This window comes from Cebus imitator, unplaced genomic scaffold (assembly GCF_001604975.1).
Source record: "Cebus imitator isolate Cc_AM_T3 unplaced genomic scaffold, Cebus_imitator-1.0 Scaffold136, whole genome shotgun sequence".
NCBI classification, from domain to species: Eukaryota; Metazoa; Chordata; class Mammalia; order Primates; family Cebidae; genus Cebus; species Cebus imitator.
This window is the reverse complement of record NW_016107451.1, coordinates 5,090,914-5,109,194: the sequence shown is the minus strand read 5'-3', so window position 1 is coordinate 5,109,194 and position 18,281 is coordinate 5,090,914. Positions and strand designations below refer to the sequence as shown.

Here is an 18,281-nt window from a genome sequence, read left to right as displayed (position 1 = left end):
TGTTGCCCAGGCTGGTTTTGAACTCCTGAGCTAAAGCAATCGTCCCGCCTTGGCCTCCCAAATTGCTGGGATTATAGGCATGAGCCACTGCACCTGGCCATGAATATTCTTAATTGAATTTAAAATGATGAATCCTGTCTAGAAGGTTTTCAGTTTACTTTACTCAAATATGTCTGAGGAATCCCTGTCTATGGCAGCTATAGCCTTATGAATTAAGTGTTTTTATGTTTGAGACAGAGTCTCACTTTGTCATCCAGGCTGGAGTGCAGTGGCGTGATCTCAGCTCACTATAGCCTCATGCCTCAGCTTCCAGAGTAGCTGGGACTGCGGGCATGCACCACGAAGTCCCGCTAATTTTTGTATTTTTAGTAGAGATGAGGTTTCATCATTTTGGCCAGGCTGGCATCAAACTCCTAACATCAGGTGATCCACCCGCCTCTGCCTCCCAGAATGCTGGGATTACAGGCATGAGCCACTGCCGTGTATTTCTTGAATAAGAAATTTTGACTTGAATGTTGAAATTACTCTTTGATCCATGAGCTGCAGAATGGATATTGTGTTAGTAGATATTAAAATATTAATCTCAGCCCAGCATGGTGGCGCACGCCTGTAATCTCAGCACTTTGGGAGGCTCAGGCGTGCAGATAACTTGAGGTCAGGAGTTTGACACCACCTTGGCCAACATGGTGAAACACTGTCTCTACTAAAATTATAAAAATTAGCTGGGCGTAGTGGCATGTGTCTGTCATACCGGCTACTCGGGAGACTGAGGCACGAGAATTGCTTGAACCCAGGAGGCAGAGGTTGCAGTGAGCCAAGATGGTGCCAGTGCACTCCAGCCTGGGTGACAGAGCAAGAATGTTTCAAAATAAAAAAGAAAAACTATGATGGAGATGTGCAAAGAGGTTAATGTTTTTTGTTTTGTTTGTTTGTTTTTTGAGACAGAATCTTGCTCTGGTGCCCAGGCTGGAGTGCGGTGGTGCAATCTGGCTCACTGGGTTCAAGTAGTTTTCCTGCCTCAGCCTCCTGAATAGCTGGGATTACAGGTGCCCGCCACCATGCCTGGCTAATTTTTGTATTTTTAGTAGAGACGGGGTTTCGCCATGTTGCCCAGGCTGGTCTCAAACTCCTGACCTCAGGTGATCTGCCTACCTTGGCTCCCAAAGTGCTCAGATTGCAGGTGTGAGCCACTGCACCCAGCCTCCATCAGAGTTTTTGATGACCGAGTATATTGTTAGTGAGCAGTAATACTTTGAAAGGAATCTTTTTTTTTTTTCTGAGCAATAGGTCTGAACAATAGTCAACCATGCTGTAAACAGATGTGCTATCATCCCAGCTTTGTTCTATTTATAGAGCACAGGCAGAGTAGATTTAGTATAATTCTTAAGGGCCCTAGGGCTTCTGGAATGGTAAATGACCACTGGCTTCCACAATATTGGCTTCTCCTCTGTAGCTATAAAAATCCTTGATGGCATCTTCCAGTAAAAGTCCATTTTATTTACATTGAAATTGTTTAATGTAGCCAGTTGTGTCAGTTATCCCAGCTAGATATTCAGGATGACTTGCTGCAGCTTCTACCTTTGCACTTGCTGTTTTGCCTTATACTTTTATGTTATGGAGATGGCTTCTTTTCTTAAACCTCATGAACCAACCCCTGCTAGCTTTCAACTTTTCTTCTGTAGCCTTCTCACCTCTCTCAGCCTTCATAGAATTGAGGAGAGTTGGGGCATTGCCCTGGATTAGGCTTTGGCTTAAAGGAATGTTGTGGTTGGTTTGATCTTCTATCTAGACCTCTGAAACTTTCTTCCTATTGGCAATAAAGCTGTTTGCTTTCTTATCATTTGTGTATTGACTGGAGGAGCACTTTTAATTTCCTTCAAGAACTTTTTCTTTATAGTCACACCTTGGCTGTTTGGTGTAAGAGGCCTAGTTCTTGCTCTGTTGCCCAGGCTGGAGTGTAATGGTGCGATCTTGGCTCACTGCAACCTCTGCCTCCTGGGTTCAAGTGATTCTCCTGCCTCAGCCTCTTGAGTAGCTGGGATAACAGGTGCCTGCCACCATGCCTGGCTAATTTTTTGTATTTTTAGTAGAGATGGGGTTTCGAAATGGGGTTTCACCATGTTGTCCAGGCTGGTCTCGACCTCCTAACCTCAGGTGGTCCACCTGCCTTGGCCTCCCAAAGTGCTGGGATTACAGGCGTGAGCCACCACTCCTGGCCCTGGCCTTTATTTTTCTCAATCTTTCTTAAATGTATGTATAGCTCATACTTATTTCAGTGTTTAATATTAGAAGTGTCTTGATCTTTATTTAGAAGTTTGGTGATGTTTTTGTGACCAGAAATATGCCATAGGAACTAACTCTTATTTATATCAATTAGCCTTTTCTAAAATTGTTTTTTTTCTATGTTTGGCTTAAGTTGCAGTTTCCAGGAGCGTATCGAAGACATTAAGGGAGGCCTTACTCTTCTTTAATTGGAAGCAGCATTGATCAAGAATTGAGTTTCATTTTAGGGGAGCTTCCTGTGGTCTCTTCCCCTTGAACAGTTGTTATGATGTTAGGTTTTCAGGTATTATCTCCCAACAACATCTGTTTGGTTTTAGTTACCTCAAAGGGCTGTATCGTGGGTTTAGGCTTGTATAATGAAGAGTTTAGTATAGAGAATGAAGTACATGCCAAGGAATAGAGAGCTGAACTGAAGTCTAAAGGTACTGAGTTTCAGAAACCAGGTCATATTGCAATAAAACCTTAGATTTCTTTTTATTTACGAGGTTGATAATTTTGATACATCCTGTTGTTCCATGCCCAGGCATATCACTAAGGGAAGATTTGGCAGGCATGGTACCTGGTTGAGAACAAGAGCTTGAAAGATTTCCAAGACAATTTTAAAACAGGAGCACTCTGATTTTGGGATGTTTTGAAAACTTCTGAGGTCTCTTTAAGAATGATAAAGAGTAACTAGATATAAGAGTAACAGCTAGATTGCCCACTCTTGAGTGGTCTGATTAAATCGTCTCACTCCTGCATGATTTTCTCCTTATCTTCTTGCTAATGGATGTCCAGGCAGAGGTAGGTATCCTCTTCCTACTTACCCATTGTCATTAATATTTCAGACTTTGCTCATCTATCCTGGTCACTTTTCTGAAGAGGTTCTGACTTTCAAAAGATTTACACTTGGGAATGGTACGCACCCACATTTCCAGCCTTTAAGTCTACCTTGAAGCTTCCAGGACTGCCTTAGATGTTTGTGTGTGTCCTTTCTGTCATCCCCTTTTATTTTAAATTCACTTCAGTAAGTCAGTTTCAGGTAGATTTCTGATTGTAGTCCTTGCTCTAACATCCCGGAGCTCATTTATTCTAAGCTTACTGGAATAGCTTGTATAACCATTTCCTCTGGTTCTTCAGGCAATTCCAATAAGTATTTCAGGGTCAAGCTTTCCAAGATTCGCTTTTTTTCTCAGAAAAGCCAAACCCAGCAACTGTCTTGTCCCTCCCGTTAGGGGTAGTTATCAGACTGTGCTAGATACTGTGAGGGATCCACGATGAATCATATGCAGATCCTACCCTCAAGGAGCTTGTATATCAGGAGGGGAAATAAGACATACACACTGATGTGTATGTCATACAAGGTATCCTACAATGATTGTACAGGGTAATATGGTGAGAACAGAAAGAGAGGTGCAGATCAGGGGCTCCTTAAGGCTCCCAAGAAGGAGGGATCAGTTCCATAAAGCAGTAGTGAAAACTTCCTGGAGAGATAGCAACTGCGTTGAGTGCCTGTAGTCCCAGCTACTTGGGAGGCTGAGGTAGGAGGATTGCTTGAGCCCAGGAAGTAGAGGCTGCAGTGAGCCAAGATCGTGCCACTGCACTCCAGCCTGGGCAACAGAGCAAAACTCTGGGACAGGTTTTGCAGAGAAAGAGTGTGGAGATCCACCTTTCTCAGCCTCGTGAGTAGCTAAGACTTACAGGTATGTGGCCACAATGCCTATTTAAAAAAATTTTTTTTTCTTCTTTTTTGAGATGGAGTCTTGAAGCTCTGCTGCCCAGGCTGGTATGCAGTGGCATTATCTTGGCTCACTGCAACTTTCTCCTCCCAGGTTGAAGTGATCCTGTTGCCTCAGCCTCCCAAGTAGCTGGGTTTATAAGTATGTACCACCACGCCCGGCTAATTTATTTTGTATTGTATTTTTAATAGAAACGAGATTTTACCATATTAGCCAGGCTGGTCTTGAACTCCTGACCTCAAGTGATCCACCACCTCAGCCTCCCAAAGTGCTGGGATTACAAGCATGAGCTATAGCCCCCAGCCTAAAATGTTTTGGAAACAGAGTATCACTGTGTTGCCCAGGCTGGTCTCAAACTACTGGCCTGAAGTGATTCTCCTGTCTCAGCCTTCAGACTTGTTAAGATTACACACATAAGCCACAGCAGTCAGCCTCCTCTTATTTTTAAATACACTCTTTCCCTTGTTATCTTGGAAGATTAACCCAGCACATTTTCCATAGGCTTGTAGATGTTGTAAATGGACTACTTCTGTAGCAAAATCAAATTTGCAATTAATGCGTTAAAATAAGAGGTGGTGATTAGCTAAGGTTGCTTTATGATTTTTTTCTTTTTTCTTTTTTTTTTTTTTTTTTTTTTTTTTTTTTTTTTTTTTTTTTTTTTTTTTTAAGACAGAGTCTCGCTTTGTGGCTCAGGCTGGAGTGCAGTGGCGTGATCTTGGCTCACTGCAACCTCTGCCTCCTGGGTTCAAGCAATTCTCCTGCCTCGACCTCCTGAGTAGCTGCGCTACTATACCCAGCTAATTTTTGTATTTTTAGTAGAGACGGGGTTTCACCATGTTGGCCAGGCTGGTCTCAAACTCCTGACCTCAGATAATCAACCTGCCTTGGCCTCCCAAAGTGTTGGGATTATAGGCATGGAACCACTGTGCCTGGCCTGCTTTATATATATATTTTTAATTATTAGGGTGTTTTTAAAGCTTCATGCAAAGAATGGATCTGCTTTAGGGAAAGCCTTTTGAATAAAACTACTCACCTTTTCCAGGAATTTACGTTAACAATTTATATTCTTCTAAGAGATATTACTAATAATATCTGCAAAGATGCTAGAAAACATGCTCCAAACCTTTTTCTCTTTTCCCTGTGAGAAGATCTTGTATCCTTCAAAGGAAGAGTACCTTTGTCTTTTGAAGTCAGAAATTTATAAAAAGAGTTTGCTGGATGGAAAAATCATAAAGACCATAACTCTAAAACCTAATGTAAAGAAGAACAGTTAGAGCTGTCCAAAGATGGGAAAGAATGTCTTACCAATAAGCCAGTTTCCCGGAACTAGAGTGGGAGGCACTCAAATGTAAGCACTCAAATGGGGTTGGGCAGAGGTTGAAGAAAAGCTGTGAGCATCTTATAAAGAGGTGGACCTGAGTGTTTCATTATGTCTTTTTTTTTTTTTTTTCAGTCCTAAAGTTCTGTGATACAGTAAAATATAAAGGATATTATCGACTTGTATTTTTTGCTTTTATCTGTTTGGGGTTTCCTAATGTAGATGGGCTTCTTAATTTCAAAACTTAACCTTTAGTACATTTTCAGTTCAAAAAAAATTTGATAACTTCTCTTTTGTACTTAACTTCCACTACCACAGTATGTGGCTCCGAGCCAGCCAAAGATCATGATCTGTTGACTACACAGATGTTTGGGGGCTGATCATGCCTGCACATCCATAGTTGGGATAGTTCAAAATTTAAAAGCAAACTGCACAGATGGCTCTAGAACTGCTTTTTGAATTGTGTACCTTTGTAATGTTTTGGGGGGATATCAGAGAACAGCCAGAACTTGTTACAAGACTTTTAAATTGTGCAGATCTTTGTACTCCAGCTAAACCTCCCCATCCATTAGCAAGTATACAGAGATATCGTCCTCACAATTGCGGATCTTTCTCCTTTTACCTTAGCAATTTGCATGGCAGATTGTGCCAAGATGAGGCTTGTCCATGGACCCATACAATAAAAGGTTAGATTCTTTTAAAGTTTCTTGATAATTATTTTTATTTCCAGAAAGATATTTTTGTTTGCCCCATTTGAAAAAGGTTAAATTGAGTCACTCACTTCATTGTCTTGAGTACCTTGTAGGAAACTATTAATAATGATAAATAACTAAACTTCTCTAGATTATCTTCATTTTGTTGTTGTTGTTGTTCTCAATACAGCTAAGAGTACCATATAGGACTTGTGTATTGATGATAAGTGAAAATACAGGGGTCTTACTTGGTTATTTAGGAGTTAAGATTTTATCTAGTCATTTTCCACTGTGATTGAACACTTGCCTTTAACTCCCTTCAGAAACTCCAAGATCATATTGCATCCCAGGTACTAGAATTTCTGTTGATGTATAGAGCTGTTTATAGGCCTCTAGCACCAGAAATTGGCTCCAAACCTTTTCCCATTACATCATCACCCACTAATGTCATTACACCAGAATGAAATCTGCTTTGAAGCTTGAATTCTTGTTTTCCTTCCATTTCTTTCCCCTCATCATTTCCTTTAGAAGGAAAAGGGAAGAAAAAAAATCAGACCTGTAAACATTTAAGGGTGAATTGGACATCCCCATAGCCTAAACCCTAGAGTTGTCAGCTTTCATTCCATTCTGCTGTGGTAGAGTGTTCTGCCCAGTGTGTATCCACATGGAGCCTGGAAAGTAACAAGTCTGGTCATGTGACAACTGGCTTTGGTGCTTTTCTTTCAGCCCCTCAGAATTAGTTCTTAATGACTCACATAGCTCTCTGCTAGCATCCTGTCACTGGCATGTTAAACCTTTTTAAGTAATTCCTCAGAATAGAAAGTCTTAGGAGAGCGCAAGTTTCTCCATTCTTTGTGTTTAATTAAACTGTTCTTGCATTTAAATATTTGCCAGATAAGCGCTTAAGACATTACAATACAGGTTGAGTATCCTTAATCTGAAAATCTGAAATCTAAAACTCTTTGAGCCCTGACACGACACTCAAAGGAAATGCTCATTTTAGATTTTGGATTTTCAGATTTGGGATGCTCAACCATTAAGTATAGTGCAAACTTATTCCAAAAAAATAAAAAAGGCCGGGCATGGTGGCTCACTCCGGTAATTCCAGCACTCTGAGAGGCCGAGGTGGTTGGATTATCTGAGATCAGGAGTTTGAGACCAGCCTGGCCAACATGGTGAAACCCTGTCTCTACTAAAAATACAAAAAAAGCCGAGCGTGGTGGCGAATGCCTATAATTCCAGCTACTTAGGAGGCTGAGGCAGGAGAATCTCTTGAACTTGGAAGGCAGAGGTTGTAGTGAGCTGAGATTGTGCCACTCCACTCCAGCCTGGGCAACAAGAGTGAAACTCCATCTAAAAAAAAAAAAGTCAAAATTCCAAAAACTTCTGGTCCCAGGCATTTCAGAATTTCAGATAAGGGATACTCAACCTGTGTTATCTACAGTTACAGCTGACATAGGGCTCCTTATTCATCTTCCTTCCTTCCTCACAAAGCGGTTGACTAAATGCAGGTTCTGGCCCTCTTTCTCTATTCTAATTTTAATTCTCCTTTGTTTTTTGTTTTTGAGACGGAGTCTCGCTCTGTCGCCTAGGCTGAAGTGCAATGGCCCAATCTCAGCTCACTGCAACCTCCGCCTCCCAAGTAGCTGGGATTACAGGCATCTGCCACCAGCTAATTTTTGTATTTTTAGTAGAGACAGGGTTTCACCACATTGGTCAGGCTGGTCTCGAACTCTTGACCTAAGGTGATCCATCCGCTTCAGCTTCCCAAAATTTTGGGATTACAGGTGTGAGCCATCGCACCTGACCTCTCCTTTGTTTTTTTTAACTGTCTTTAAGGCCTCCAGTTGCCAGTGTGCTGTGTTAGGCTTTGTGTCTAATAACATGGTTCAGGTTAGGAAGGAACTGGGAAGAATTGGCAAGTAGTTTCATTTCAGAGACTTCATGTTTCCTACTCAGTTATTAGGCTCATGTCCTTTGAGGCGGATTTGCCTGAGATTAGAAGGAATCATCATCATCAGGAGCCCTAGAGAAATGGGGCCACAGTGTCTGAAACAAAAGAAGAAACCTGGCACACCTGGCACATGCTCTCTCTCCCTCTCTCTTTTTTTTTTTCTTTTTTTTGAGACGGAGTTTTGCTCTTGTTACCCAGGCTGGAGTGCAATGGCGCCATCTCAGCTCACCGCAACCTCCGCCTCCTGGGTTCAAGCAATTCTCCTGCCTCAGCCTCCCAAGTAGCTGGGACTACAGGCGTGCGCCACCATGCCCAGCTAATTTTTTTGTATTTTTAGTAGAGACGGGCTTTCACCATGTTGACCAATATGGTCTCGATCTCTTGACCTAGTGATCCACCCGCCTCAGCTTCCCAAAGTGCTGGGATTATAGGCGTGAGCCACCGCGCCTGGCCTCTCCCTCTCTTTTTTTAAGAGACAGAGTCTTGCTATGTTGCCCAGGCTGGTCTTGAACTCTTGGGCCCAAGCAATCCTCCTGCCTCAGCTTCCTGAGTAGCTGGAACCACAGGCATGCACCATTGTGCCCAGCTTGGGTCTTATTTTTTAAGACTCTGGGTTTACATTTCTGTACAGTACTAATCACTGAGGACTTTTAATACAAAAATTTGCTGAAGGCTGTGGCATGGAGTATGAGAAGCCACGAGTACTTGAAAAAGCTTTGGAGGGAATGGCATTGAAAATTACGGGCTAGACTAGTGCAACAAAGTACTTTCCTTACCCCACACACACAAGAAGTTAAAACCCTTGATTCACATTAGGATTTCAGCTTACATTTCTAGCATCTTTTGATTTTCTAGTTGGAGCTCTTCAGTAGTCTCTATGGTATAAGCTAGGTAAAAGGAAAAACTTTCTTCCCAGTGTTTTTGTTAAGATGTAAGTCTGTTAAAATCTTCTTAGCACAACTGTATACCTTATCAAACTGAAAAATTGAATAGATTCATACATCCACAAAGATACAAATGCCTAATCTGGACAGAAAATCTGAGTTTATTATTCCTAATGTGTCTTATGTATGTGTTTGTTTTCAGTTGTCGAAATGTCCACAGAAGGAGGATTTGGTGGTACCAGCAGCAGTGATGCCCAGCAAAGCCTACAGTCCTTCTGGCCTCGGGTCATGGAAGAAATTCGGAATTTAACAGTGGTGAGGAAGAATGAGAAACTTTTATTAGAAACTTTTAAAGCATGTAAAGAGCTATGGGAAATTAACCAAAACTCACACTAAAGCATTTTTAATTTCAAGCACATTTACAAAAGCACAGTTCATCCCTGACCAGTGGGTAGGAAAATGAAAATAAAATTTGCCTTGTGTGAGTTAACTACAAGAGTGTCTTTTATATCTCAGTGGTCTTCATAGGCATGTTGGGTGTGTAGTGGATACTTTGACTTGGAGGTAGTTTAATGTGAGACATATCCTGTAGGACTTGTAGAAAAACAGATCTCATCTTCCTTCAGTAGCTGTAGCTCAATTTCTTAGGCCTGATTTAGTGGCTCTGCCACATTTCTAGAACTTGGTAAAATCTATTGGGCAATTTATTCAACAACAAATCTGTTGTGAGCCAGGAACTCTTTCCAGGTGTCAGAAGATACACTTTGATCACTTTCTCAACAGCTGCATTTTTGACATTTTGGGCCAGTTAATTCTTTGTTGTGAGGGGCTGTCTTACGCATAATAATAGCATGTTTAGCAGCACCCCTAGCCTCTACTCACTAGATGCCAGTAGCACCTCTCCCCCAGTTGTGGCAACCAAAAAATGTCTCTAGACATTGGCAGATTTCCCCATGGGCAAATATCATCCCCTGTTGAGAACTGCTGACTCAGAAGAATTAAATATAACCTTGGCCTGTGAGGAGCTTACAATCTAGTAATTACCACCAGAGTCATTTAGTCAATAGGTATTTATTAAGTACTTACTGAATCAGGCACAGTGATAAGTCCTGAAATGGTAAAAGTCAAGGAACACAGAGGACATAGTGCTTGTTTCTTTCTAACTCATTAGGGAAGGCTTTAAGTAAAAGGAACATTGTTGTTGGGTCTTTTTTTTGAGGGGGAGGTGTCTTAAAATATGAGTTAAGCATTCACCAGATGGGAAGAATGAATGGGAGAGTTTATCTTGGGCAAAGACAAGGGCATGCATAAAGACTTGAAGGCCCAGAGTTATTGTTCCTTTAACTATAAAGTTAGAGGAGCAAAGACACTCAGAGTGCATGGAGGTTACTGTGTATTTAGTGGAGGCTGAGGAAAGAAGGATGTGGTATGAGAGTAGTAGTGGAAGGTGAGGCAGGTTAGAATTGGAATATTTTCATAATACAGTTGTCATGCCCTTCATGAAGAACATTCGTTAGGGTGTCATTTTAACACATACTGAAGGAGCTCCCTATGTTGGCTGTATCATTCCTGCCTTGGAAATACTAGCATCCTGGCAGAGCAGACATTGGATTCTTTCCTGATCTAGAACTAATGTTGCAGTTGCTTAGGGTTAGTGACCTTTAACCTCTGATGTTACAATGTCAGTTTATTCATTCACTTAACAAGTACTTATGCACCAACTAAGGCTATTCTAGATACTGTGGATACAGTAATGAACCAGACAGGATCATGCACTCATGGAACATATATTCTGATGAGACAGGCTAATAAGTAACTAATGAAATAACACAGTATAATAAATGCTCACTGACTTCAGGGATAAAAAGTAATTCATGTTTTGGATATACCTCTGGGTCATGTTTATTTATAGGAAGAGTTTTCAGCAGTTGAACTTGGCTTGGCCTTTCTCAGACTGGCCTGGGTTCAGAGTGGATTTCCACTGAAAAGTCATTGTTTCTCTTCTGCAGTCTAGGTAGTAGTTATCCAAACTGTCTCAGATATAAAAGAGAAGGGAGGAAAAAATGAAATTATAAAGTCAAAAGTGGGGTGTTTTGTTCATATTTTAGGGGGATAATCTCGTGATTAAGCTTATCAGCTTTTGGTGCTGGGGTCAGCCTGCTGTAAAACGAATGCCCTCCTGGGGTGTGGTGGGACGGGGCCGATCGAGCAAGTCTGTGCCACAGCTTGAGCCGAGAGACATAAATCTAGGATCAGGCAAGTGGCCAGATAAACTCTGGAGGTTTAAGCTCAGCACTTAACTTTTCTGTTTTGTTGGGCTTTGATTTTTTTTTTTTAGTGGTCGTAAAAAAAAACAAAACAAAACAAAAAAAAACGCATAAAATTTCACCCCTTACCCATTTTTAAATGTACAGTTTGGAAGTGTTCAGTATATTCATATTGTTGTGAAACATAGCTCGAGAATTTTTTCATCTTGCAGTACTGAAACTCTACTCTGACTAAACAACCACCATTCTGCTTTCTATGAATTTGACTGTTTTTAATACCTCATAGAAATGGAATCATATACAAACAGTTCCCTACTTATGATGATTCAACTTAATGTTTGTTTCCACCTTAGAATGGTTAGAAAGTGATGTGCATTCAGTAGCAGCAGTACTTTGAGTACCCATTCAACCATTCTGTTTTTCACTTTCAATATATAAATTATGAGATACTCAACACTTTCCTGTAAAATAGACTGTGTTAGATTATTTTGCCCAACTTTAGGCTACTGTAAGTGTTCTGAGCACATTGAAGTGGGCTAGGCTAAGCTATGATGTTTGATAGGCTAGGTGGAGTAAATGCATTTTCCACTTAGGATCTTTCCAACTTACATTGGCTTTATCAGGATGTAACCCCATTGTAAGTCAAACAATATCTGTATTTGTCTTTTTGTGATTGGCTTATCTTATTTACTTAGCATGTCTGTTGAAGCATGTGACAGGATGTCCTTCCTTTTTTATTTTTTTCTTTTCTTTTTCCCTTTTTGGAGAGAAGGTCTCATTCTGTCATCCAGGCTGGAGGGCAGTGGTACAATGATGTCTCACTACATTCTTGACCTCTCAGGCTCAAGCGATTTTCCTGCCTCAGCCTCTTGAGTAGCTGAGACTACAGGTGCACACCACCACACCTGGCTCATTTTTGTATTTTTCTGTAGAGGTAGGGTCCCACTATGTTGCCCTGGCTAGTCTCCAACTTCTGGGCTCAAGCAGTCCTCCCACCTTGCCTCCCAGAGTGCTGGGATTATAGGTGTGAGCCACCATGTGTGGTCTTTGTTTTTTCTTTTTAAAAGAGATAGGGTTTCATTCTGCTGTTCATTGCTGGAGTGCAGTGGCAGGATTATAGCTCATTGTAGCCTCAAACTCTTGGGTTCAAGAGACTGTTATATGTCCTAGTCACCTAGGACTGCAGGTGTGTACCACCACACCTGGCTAATTTAAAAAAAAAAAAATTATGGAAAGATGGAGGTCTCACTGTATTGCCCAGGCTGGTCTCAAATTCCTGGACTCAAGCAATCTTTCTGCCTTGGCTCTCCAAAGACCTGGGATTACAGACATGAGCCATCATGTCTAGTCTATCCCCCCCCCTTTTTTTTTTTTTTTTTTTTTGAGAGGGAGTCTCGCTCTGTCACCCAGACTGGAGTACAGTAGTGCGATCTCAGCTCACTGCAACCTCCGCCTCCCAGGTTCAAGTGATTCTCCTGCCTCAGCCTCCTCCTAGCCTTTTAAGGCAGAATCACACCCTGTTTTATGTATATACCACATTTTGTTTATCTGTTCATCTGTTGATGGACATTTGGGTTGCTTCCACCTCTTGGCTAAGTGTTACATGAGTGTGTAAATACCTCTTCGAGACCCTGGGCTTTGATTTGTAACCTATTCAGTTTATAAGTTTGATTGCCAACAAAGCTGATCTGTCAACCAAATTTTAGTACATAGCCTTCTAGTTTATCAGAAGCTAAAAGAGAAGTACTTTGAAGGATTCCGTTTTGGTTCAGGTTTTGTGGATGAAGAGAAAGAAAAGTAAAGAGGAGTTGTCTTTAATCATTCTTCTATTGGTGACTGACTAAAATTCTCCTCCTGTGTACTTTTGAAAGGGACTCCTAGACCTCTACCATGCTGTCTTTTATATCAGGTGCTTAGAACAATGTCTGGCATATAGTAGACACACAATAAACATTTGAACAAATTAGTCTCCACTTCAGGTTAATGCAAAGCAACATCATTTCCATGTTTGAGTAAGAATGCAATCTAATAAAGTCAGGGTAATTTTTTTCCCTTCGTATGACTCTTATTTTCCCCTCTACTCAGGAGTATAACACGTGGTGGCTTCTGCTTCTCTGACTGCACTGCTGCCTGTGTAACATGACCAAACATTTTAGCATTTAATCTGTGCCTTTCCAGAACTCAACAGTACTTAAAACCAGACTTCTTCAGATATGTCAGAGCTACTTAGGTTGACACCTGAAAATATCTAACAGATTAAAAAAAAAAAAAATTCCTTATGTTTAAACTACCCAATCATAAGTAAAACTTATGAGAATATTTATAAGGTGTTGTGATCTCAGACTGGGACACAAATTGTTCCAAAAAGAAGTAATTGAAGTTTGCTAGCTGATGTATTTCATGATGTGTTAGAAACACTGGCCTCAAGTCCTTTTGGTTTGAGTCCTGTAAAAGCAATTTATCTTTCATTTTACCTTGTTCTTACGACACTTAAAAGCTCTGCAGTTTATAAATCCAGGTGTGTTCAGCTGGGATTGAAATTAGTTAAAAACCATACCAAGATGATTATGCACCAAAGTGATTGTGTAAAATACTATATTCCTGCTCAGCAGAGCTCTAGGAACAATAAATAACAGACTTTGCCCCACTGGGCCTCTTTGAAAGTAGGGTAGAGAAAGCTAACTTTGTCTTTTTGGAGGTGAGTTGGGGGTGGGTGAGCAACGATGCTGAATTTTGAAAAGAAAAATCTAATTCTGTACTTACTGTCAGCATCCCATTTAGCCTTCAATTAACTGTAATTTAATGCCTAGGTCACTTTCTTTTAATTGGCAGTTTCATCTTTTTATTCCTCAGTGCCTCCTGATTCGGTGATGACATTTCTAGCATTACAATCAAATCAGATAACTGTTTAAACAAACTTGGTGGTGAAGGCTGGGGGACTGTTACAAAACAGGTCCTGTGCTATGTGAGCCCTTCCCATAGGCAGTGCCTCTCAAACTTTATTGTCTGTATTAACCACATAAGAGAGGATCCTCTTAAAATATTGGTGCTGATTTAGTAGGTTAGGAATGGAACCTGGGATTCTGTATTTGAGTTCCCAGGTGGTGCCATTGCTGGTCTAAGGATCTCACTTTGAGTAGCAGGGCTGTAAAGCAGTAGTCCTTAACTCTCACTTAGATCATAGTCACAAGGGGAGTTTTCAAAAAACATAATGCCAGTACTCTACCCACTAGAGCAGGGGTCCCCAATTCCCAGGCCACAGACCGGTATGGGTCCATGGCCTGTTAGGAATCTAGGAACCAGGCTGCACAGCATGAGGTGAGTAGCTAGTGAGCAAGCGTTACCGCCTGAGCACCTCCTCCTGTCAGATCAGCAGCAGCATTAGATTCTCCTAGGAGTGAACCCTATTGTGAACTGCACAGGTGAGGGATCTAGGTAGCACACTCCGTGTAAGATTGTAATGCTTACCCTGCCCATCTTTGGGAAAATTGTCTTCCACACAACCGGTTCCTGAGGTTGTGGACTGCTGTCCTAGAGTTCCTGATTCAGCTGGTCTCCAGGGGACAGCTCCGGTATCTTGTTTTTTAAAAGTTTTTCAGGTGATTGTAGCATGCAGCCAAGATTGAGAATCATTGCTTTCAAAGGGTGGAGAATCTTGACTTTGCCAGAGTAGGCCTGGAAAAGGTTTCTCTTTATTATTTGAAACTCTGGATTTTCCTTAGTGCAGCCCAAGATTCGTTGACTTTTCTTTGGCTCCAAACTCTCATTGAGTGAATTCAGGTTTGAGTTCGTCTTGAAATGCGAGTTTCAGATGGCAGCATTTTTAATGTAGTTCTTTGGTAGTGGTCAGGAGCATGAGAATGTTCTGAGAGGTAATCTGCTCTTCTGCCCTACTGACATAACTCCCAAAAGTAGGGGGAGAAGTATGTGTCATTTGTTCTTACAGTTGGATCAGTATCAGGAGAAGGAGTTAAGGAGTTAAATGTTACTCACCTCAGTTATGGTAGCCAGTGAAGTGGGGAGCATGAATTGAAAGTCAGTTTCATGGGCCTCAATCTACTGATTGTGAAGGCCTTAATCCTTACATGTAACTAGAAAGCTAGGATAGGATTATAGAACACTGGGTGATTGTCAACAGGGATGAACCATACACATACCTCAGTATCCACTTTGACACAGTGCCCCTTGAGATCTCAAAGTTTCAGGAACATGAAAAAGTAGTTTGTCACAAAGAAAAGCTTTGAGCTTATTATAAATTTCTACCTCATTTTACATCTCTGTAAGGCAGGAGTGATCTCTTGATCCTTAACTTTTGTTGCTTTCGATTAAAGAATGGAAATTGAAATTGTAAGTTTATTACTCTTTCAATTTGGGGAAAGAGGTCTTTTTTATCAGCTTTGGGCTTTAGTTAAGTAAATATGGAACATTCTTGTAGAAACGATATTTAAAACCAAGCCGAATGAGAGCACACTTGCAAGAGAGCTAAACACAGTCTTGTGCTGTATGTATTAGCCTGGGAGGCTTTCCAAAGGAATGATCATCCCAAGCATTCTCTTTGGCATTTCTGTGTGGTGTCATCATCTTCTGTGATATGCCACACAAGAAGGAAGACCAATGGTTGATTTCTGGGATTAAACGTAAAAAAAAAAATATTTAGGGTCTGGCCCCAACCCAGTCTCCTCCTTCCTGCTTCTCCCCTCTGTACTCAGGTCATAGATTTAAAACTTAAATAGGCTGTGATTTTTTTGGTATCTCTTTCTGTCTTTGTTGTTCTCTCTGAATAACATTCTTATACTTTTTCAACAGGCAAATTCTCAGCATCCCTTAGACACAGTTCAGATGTCATCCCCTTTGTGGAACATTTCCCAATCCCTCACTCTCCCTCCAGCCCCGCATTGCTAGCTGGTTGTTCCCTTCTTTGTGTCCCTATGGGATTTTATATCCCTCCCCTCCAGTATTAAATAGGGAACTATAATGTTTTCATGTGACTGTCTCTGACAAACCACAAGCTCTTCAAAGGTAGGAGTAGATGTGTGTCTTTTCTTTTCTTTTTTTCTTTTCTTTATTTTTATTTTTATTTTTATTTTGTTTAATAGTGATGGGGTCTCACTTTGTTGACCAGGCTGGTCTCGAACTCCTGGCCTCAAGCGATTCTCCCACTCAGCCTTCCAGAGTGCTGGGATTACAGGTGTGAGCCACCGTGCCCAGCCTACATGTGTAATTTTTGCACAGTAGTAGGTACCATGCATTTACTGTTAGTTGAGTTGCTTGAATCAGTAAATGAAAGAGCAAGGGGGAGAAAAAAGAATAGAATGAATGTGCCCTGTTGTCTCCTTTTCTTGAAATTTTAATAAACTGAACTTCTAAGTCTCTGTTACTCCAGGGTTAGTTTCAGTAGAGGCTTCATGGAAAATGTTGATACCTAATTTGGAAAAGGAAACGATGAAAAATTGGTGTTTGAAGTTTATAGAGCAGAGTGGTAGCCAAGCAGCTTGTTGGGTTTGTGTGGGAAAATTAGATATCTTGGTGTACATTTTATCCCAATACATTCTCTTCTTTCTGCAGTCATAAAATAGATTCTGGGAAGACTGTTGATGTTTTTTCAAAATACCTTTTTCGACATATATTTGAGATTTTCTGTTGGTCTTGCAAAAGAAAGTTCACTGATGCTTGTTAATTACATCAAATCTCAAATAATAGCTACTCCTTCCATAATGTGAGGATGCAAATTCCCAGGTGAGCATATTGGGTTTAGTGAGTCACATTTCAGACCACTTATAGAATCAATCATTTGACACCTAGTCCCAGTAGAGATTTTGCTGATTTTAGCTAATATCTGCCTTTGCACCTTTCTCTTCATTGCTGCTCTGAAACTCAAAATTGATTTTTTTCCTAGAATTGCATTTAAACGCAATGCATGCATTTAAATACCAGTAGTTTCAAAATAAAGCCAAAAAGGGCTTAAATTGCAACTTACTGAGTAGTGCTGGTCAGAAAAGCCCTTTGCTAAATTCCGTCCGGAATTAAGTTATGTGGTCCTCCCCCCACTCCAGGCCTGTTTTCTGTTGTTTTTTTACTTTGTTTCCCAGATCCCTTTTCTTTACATGCCTGTTTGTTAAGAAAAAAAAAAAATAGCACAGCTGTTCCTAAAAGGCAGCTGATAAGTTCACCCTCATCCTTTTTCTATGCTCCTCTGCCCCCACTTGAAACAAATTTTGGAGACAAAGCCATTGCTGCTGTGATGAGAAAGAAGCTCTCTTCCCTAGTTTCTGTTGTCAGGTTAGTCCAAACGTCAGAAATGGCCACTATCAGCTGTAAAGAACTGTGGGTCACTGTGGTCAGGTGCCCTTGGCATTGCTGTTACAGACTAGTCACTGAATGGAAGAAGGAACTGGCAGTTTAGAGGAATACCCCTGAGACAGAAGTTTCATTTTAATCTGCATATTGCAGACTGGTAAACTTACTTGGAAAAAAGAGAAGGCACTCATAATGTCCCTCTACGTTGTGCTGACGCAAACAAAACAAAACAACCGTCTTGCTTGGGGCTACTTTTTATGAGGGCACTGTTAGAGGCCATCCTCACTTTTTTCTAAAGCCCATTAATTGTTGGAAGGTCTGCATGGCTTAAGTAAAGAAGAATTTTCATCTGACGCTTGTATTTTCTTCATTTCATCTGTACTTCCTCTTCCAATATACTTCCTGACAGGAGGGACTAAGCCAGAGTGTTTCTTACTGCTGCTATGCCACACTGTTGATTGTCCCCACCATTTATGCACCTCTTGTCGTTCATTTCAGAAAGATTTCCGAGTGCAGGAACTCCCACTGGCTCGTATTAAGAAGATTATGAAACTGGATGAAGATGTGAAGGTGAATTCACATTCATTTTTATTATTTCTTATTGAAGCTATGTGATGGGTAGGTTATTGCTCATTTCTCTAGAGCTCAAAGTTTAATTAAACAAAAACACAAAAAAATTACTGTCTGTTGCTTTGTTATTTGGTTCCTGTTTAAAATTGTTAAGTGAGCCAAAATTGAACAGTTTTGGTTGCTATGTGGGTCATCCTGAAAATTAAGGATATCCTGGTTTTAAATTGAAAAAAATAATTGTTGTGGGGGATTTTTTTTGTTTTGTTTTGTTTTTGTTCTTTTTTTGAATCAGTTGATC

The 18,281-nt window shown here is 40.8% G+C and overlaps 1 protein-coding gene across 10 annotated transcripts in view; it reads left to right on the top strand.

The window, feature by feature from the left end:
• Window positions 1-18,281, top strand: part of NFYC (nuclear transcription factor Y subunit gamma) — an 84,243-nt gene that overhangs the window by 40,564 nt on the left and 25,398 nt on the right. For 5 of the 10 annotated variants that reach the window (XM_037743204.1, XM_037743205.1, XM_037743203.1 and 2 more), the window contains exons 2-3: window positions 9,052-9,164; window positions 17,912-17,983. In XM_037743204.1, coding sequence (XP_037599132.1) covers window positions 9,060-9,164; window positions 17,912-17,983 — 177 coding nt within the window. In that variant the 5' untranslated portion in view covers window positions 9,052-9,059. Of the gene's footprint in view, window positions 1-1,006; window positions 1,047-5,575; window positions 6,006-7,645; window positions 7,670-9,051; window positions 9,165-17,911; window positions 17,984-18,281 lie in introns of those variants that run through there. The other 5 variants (XM_037743209.1, XM_037743208.1, XM_037743202.1 and 2 more) reach the window with 3 other exon arrangements.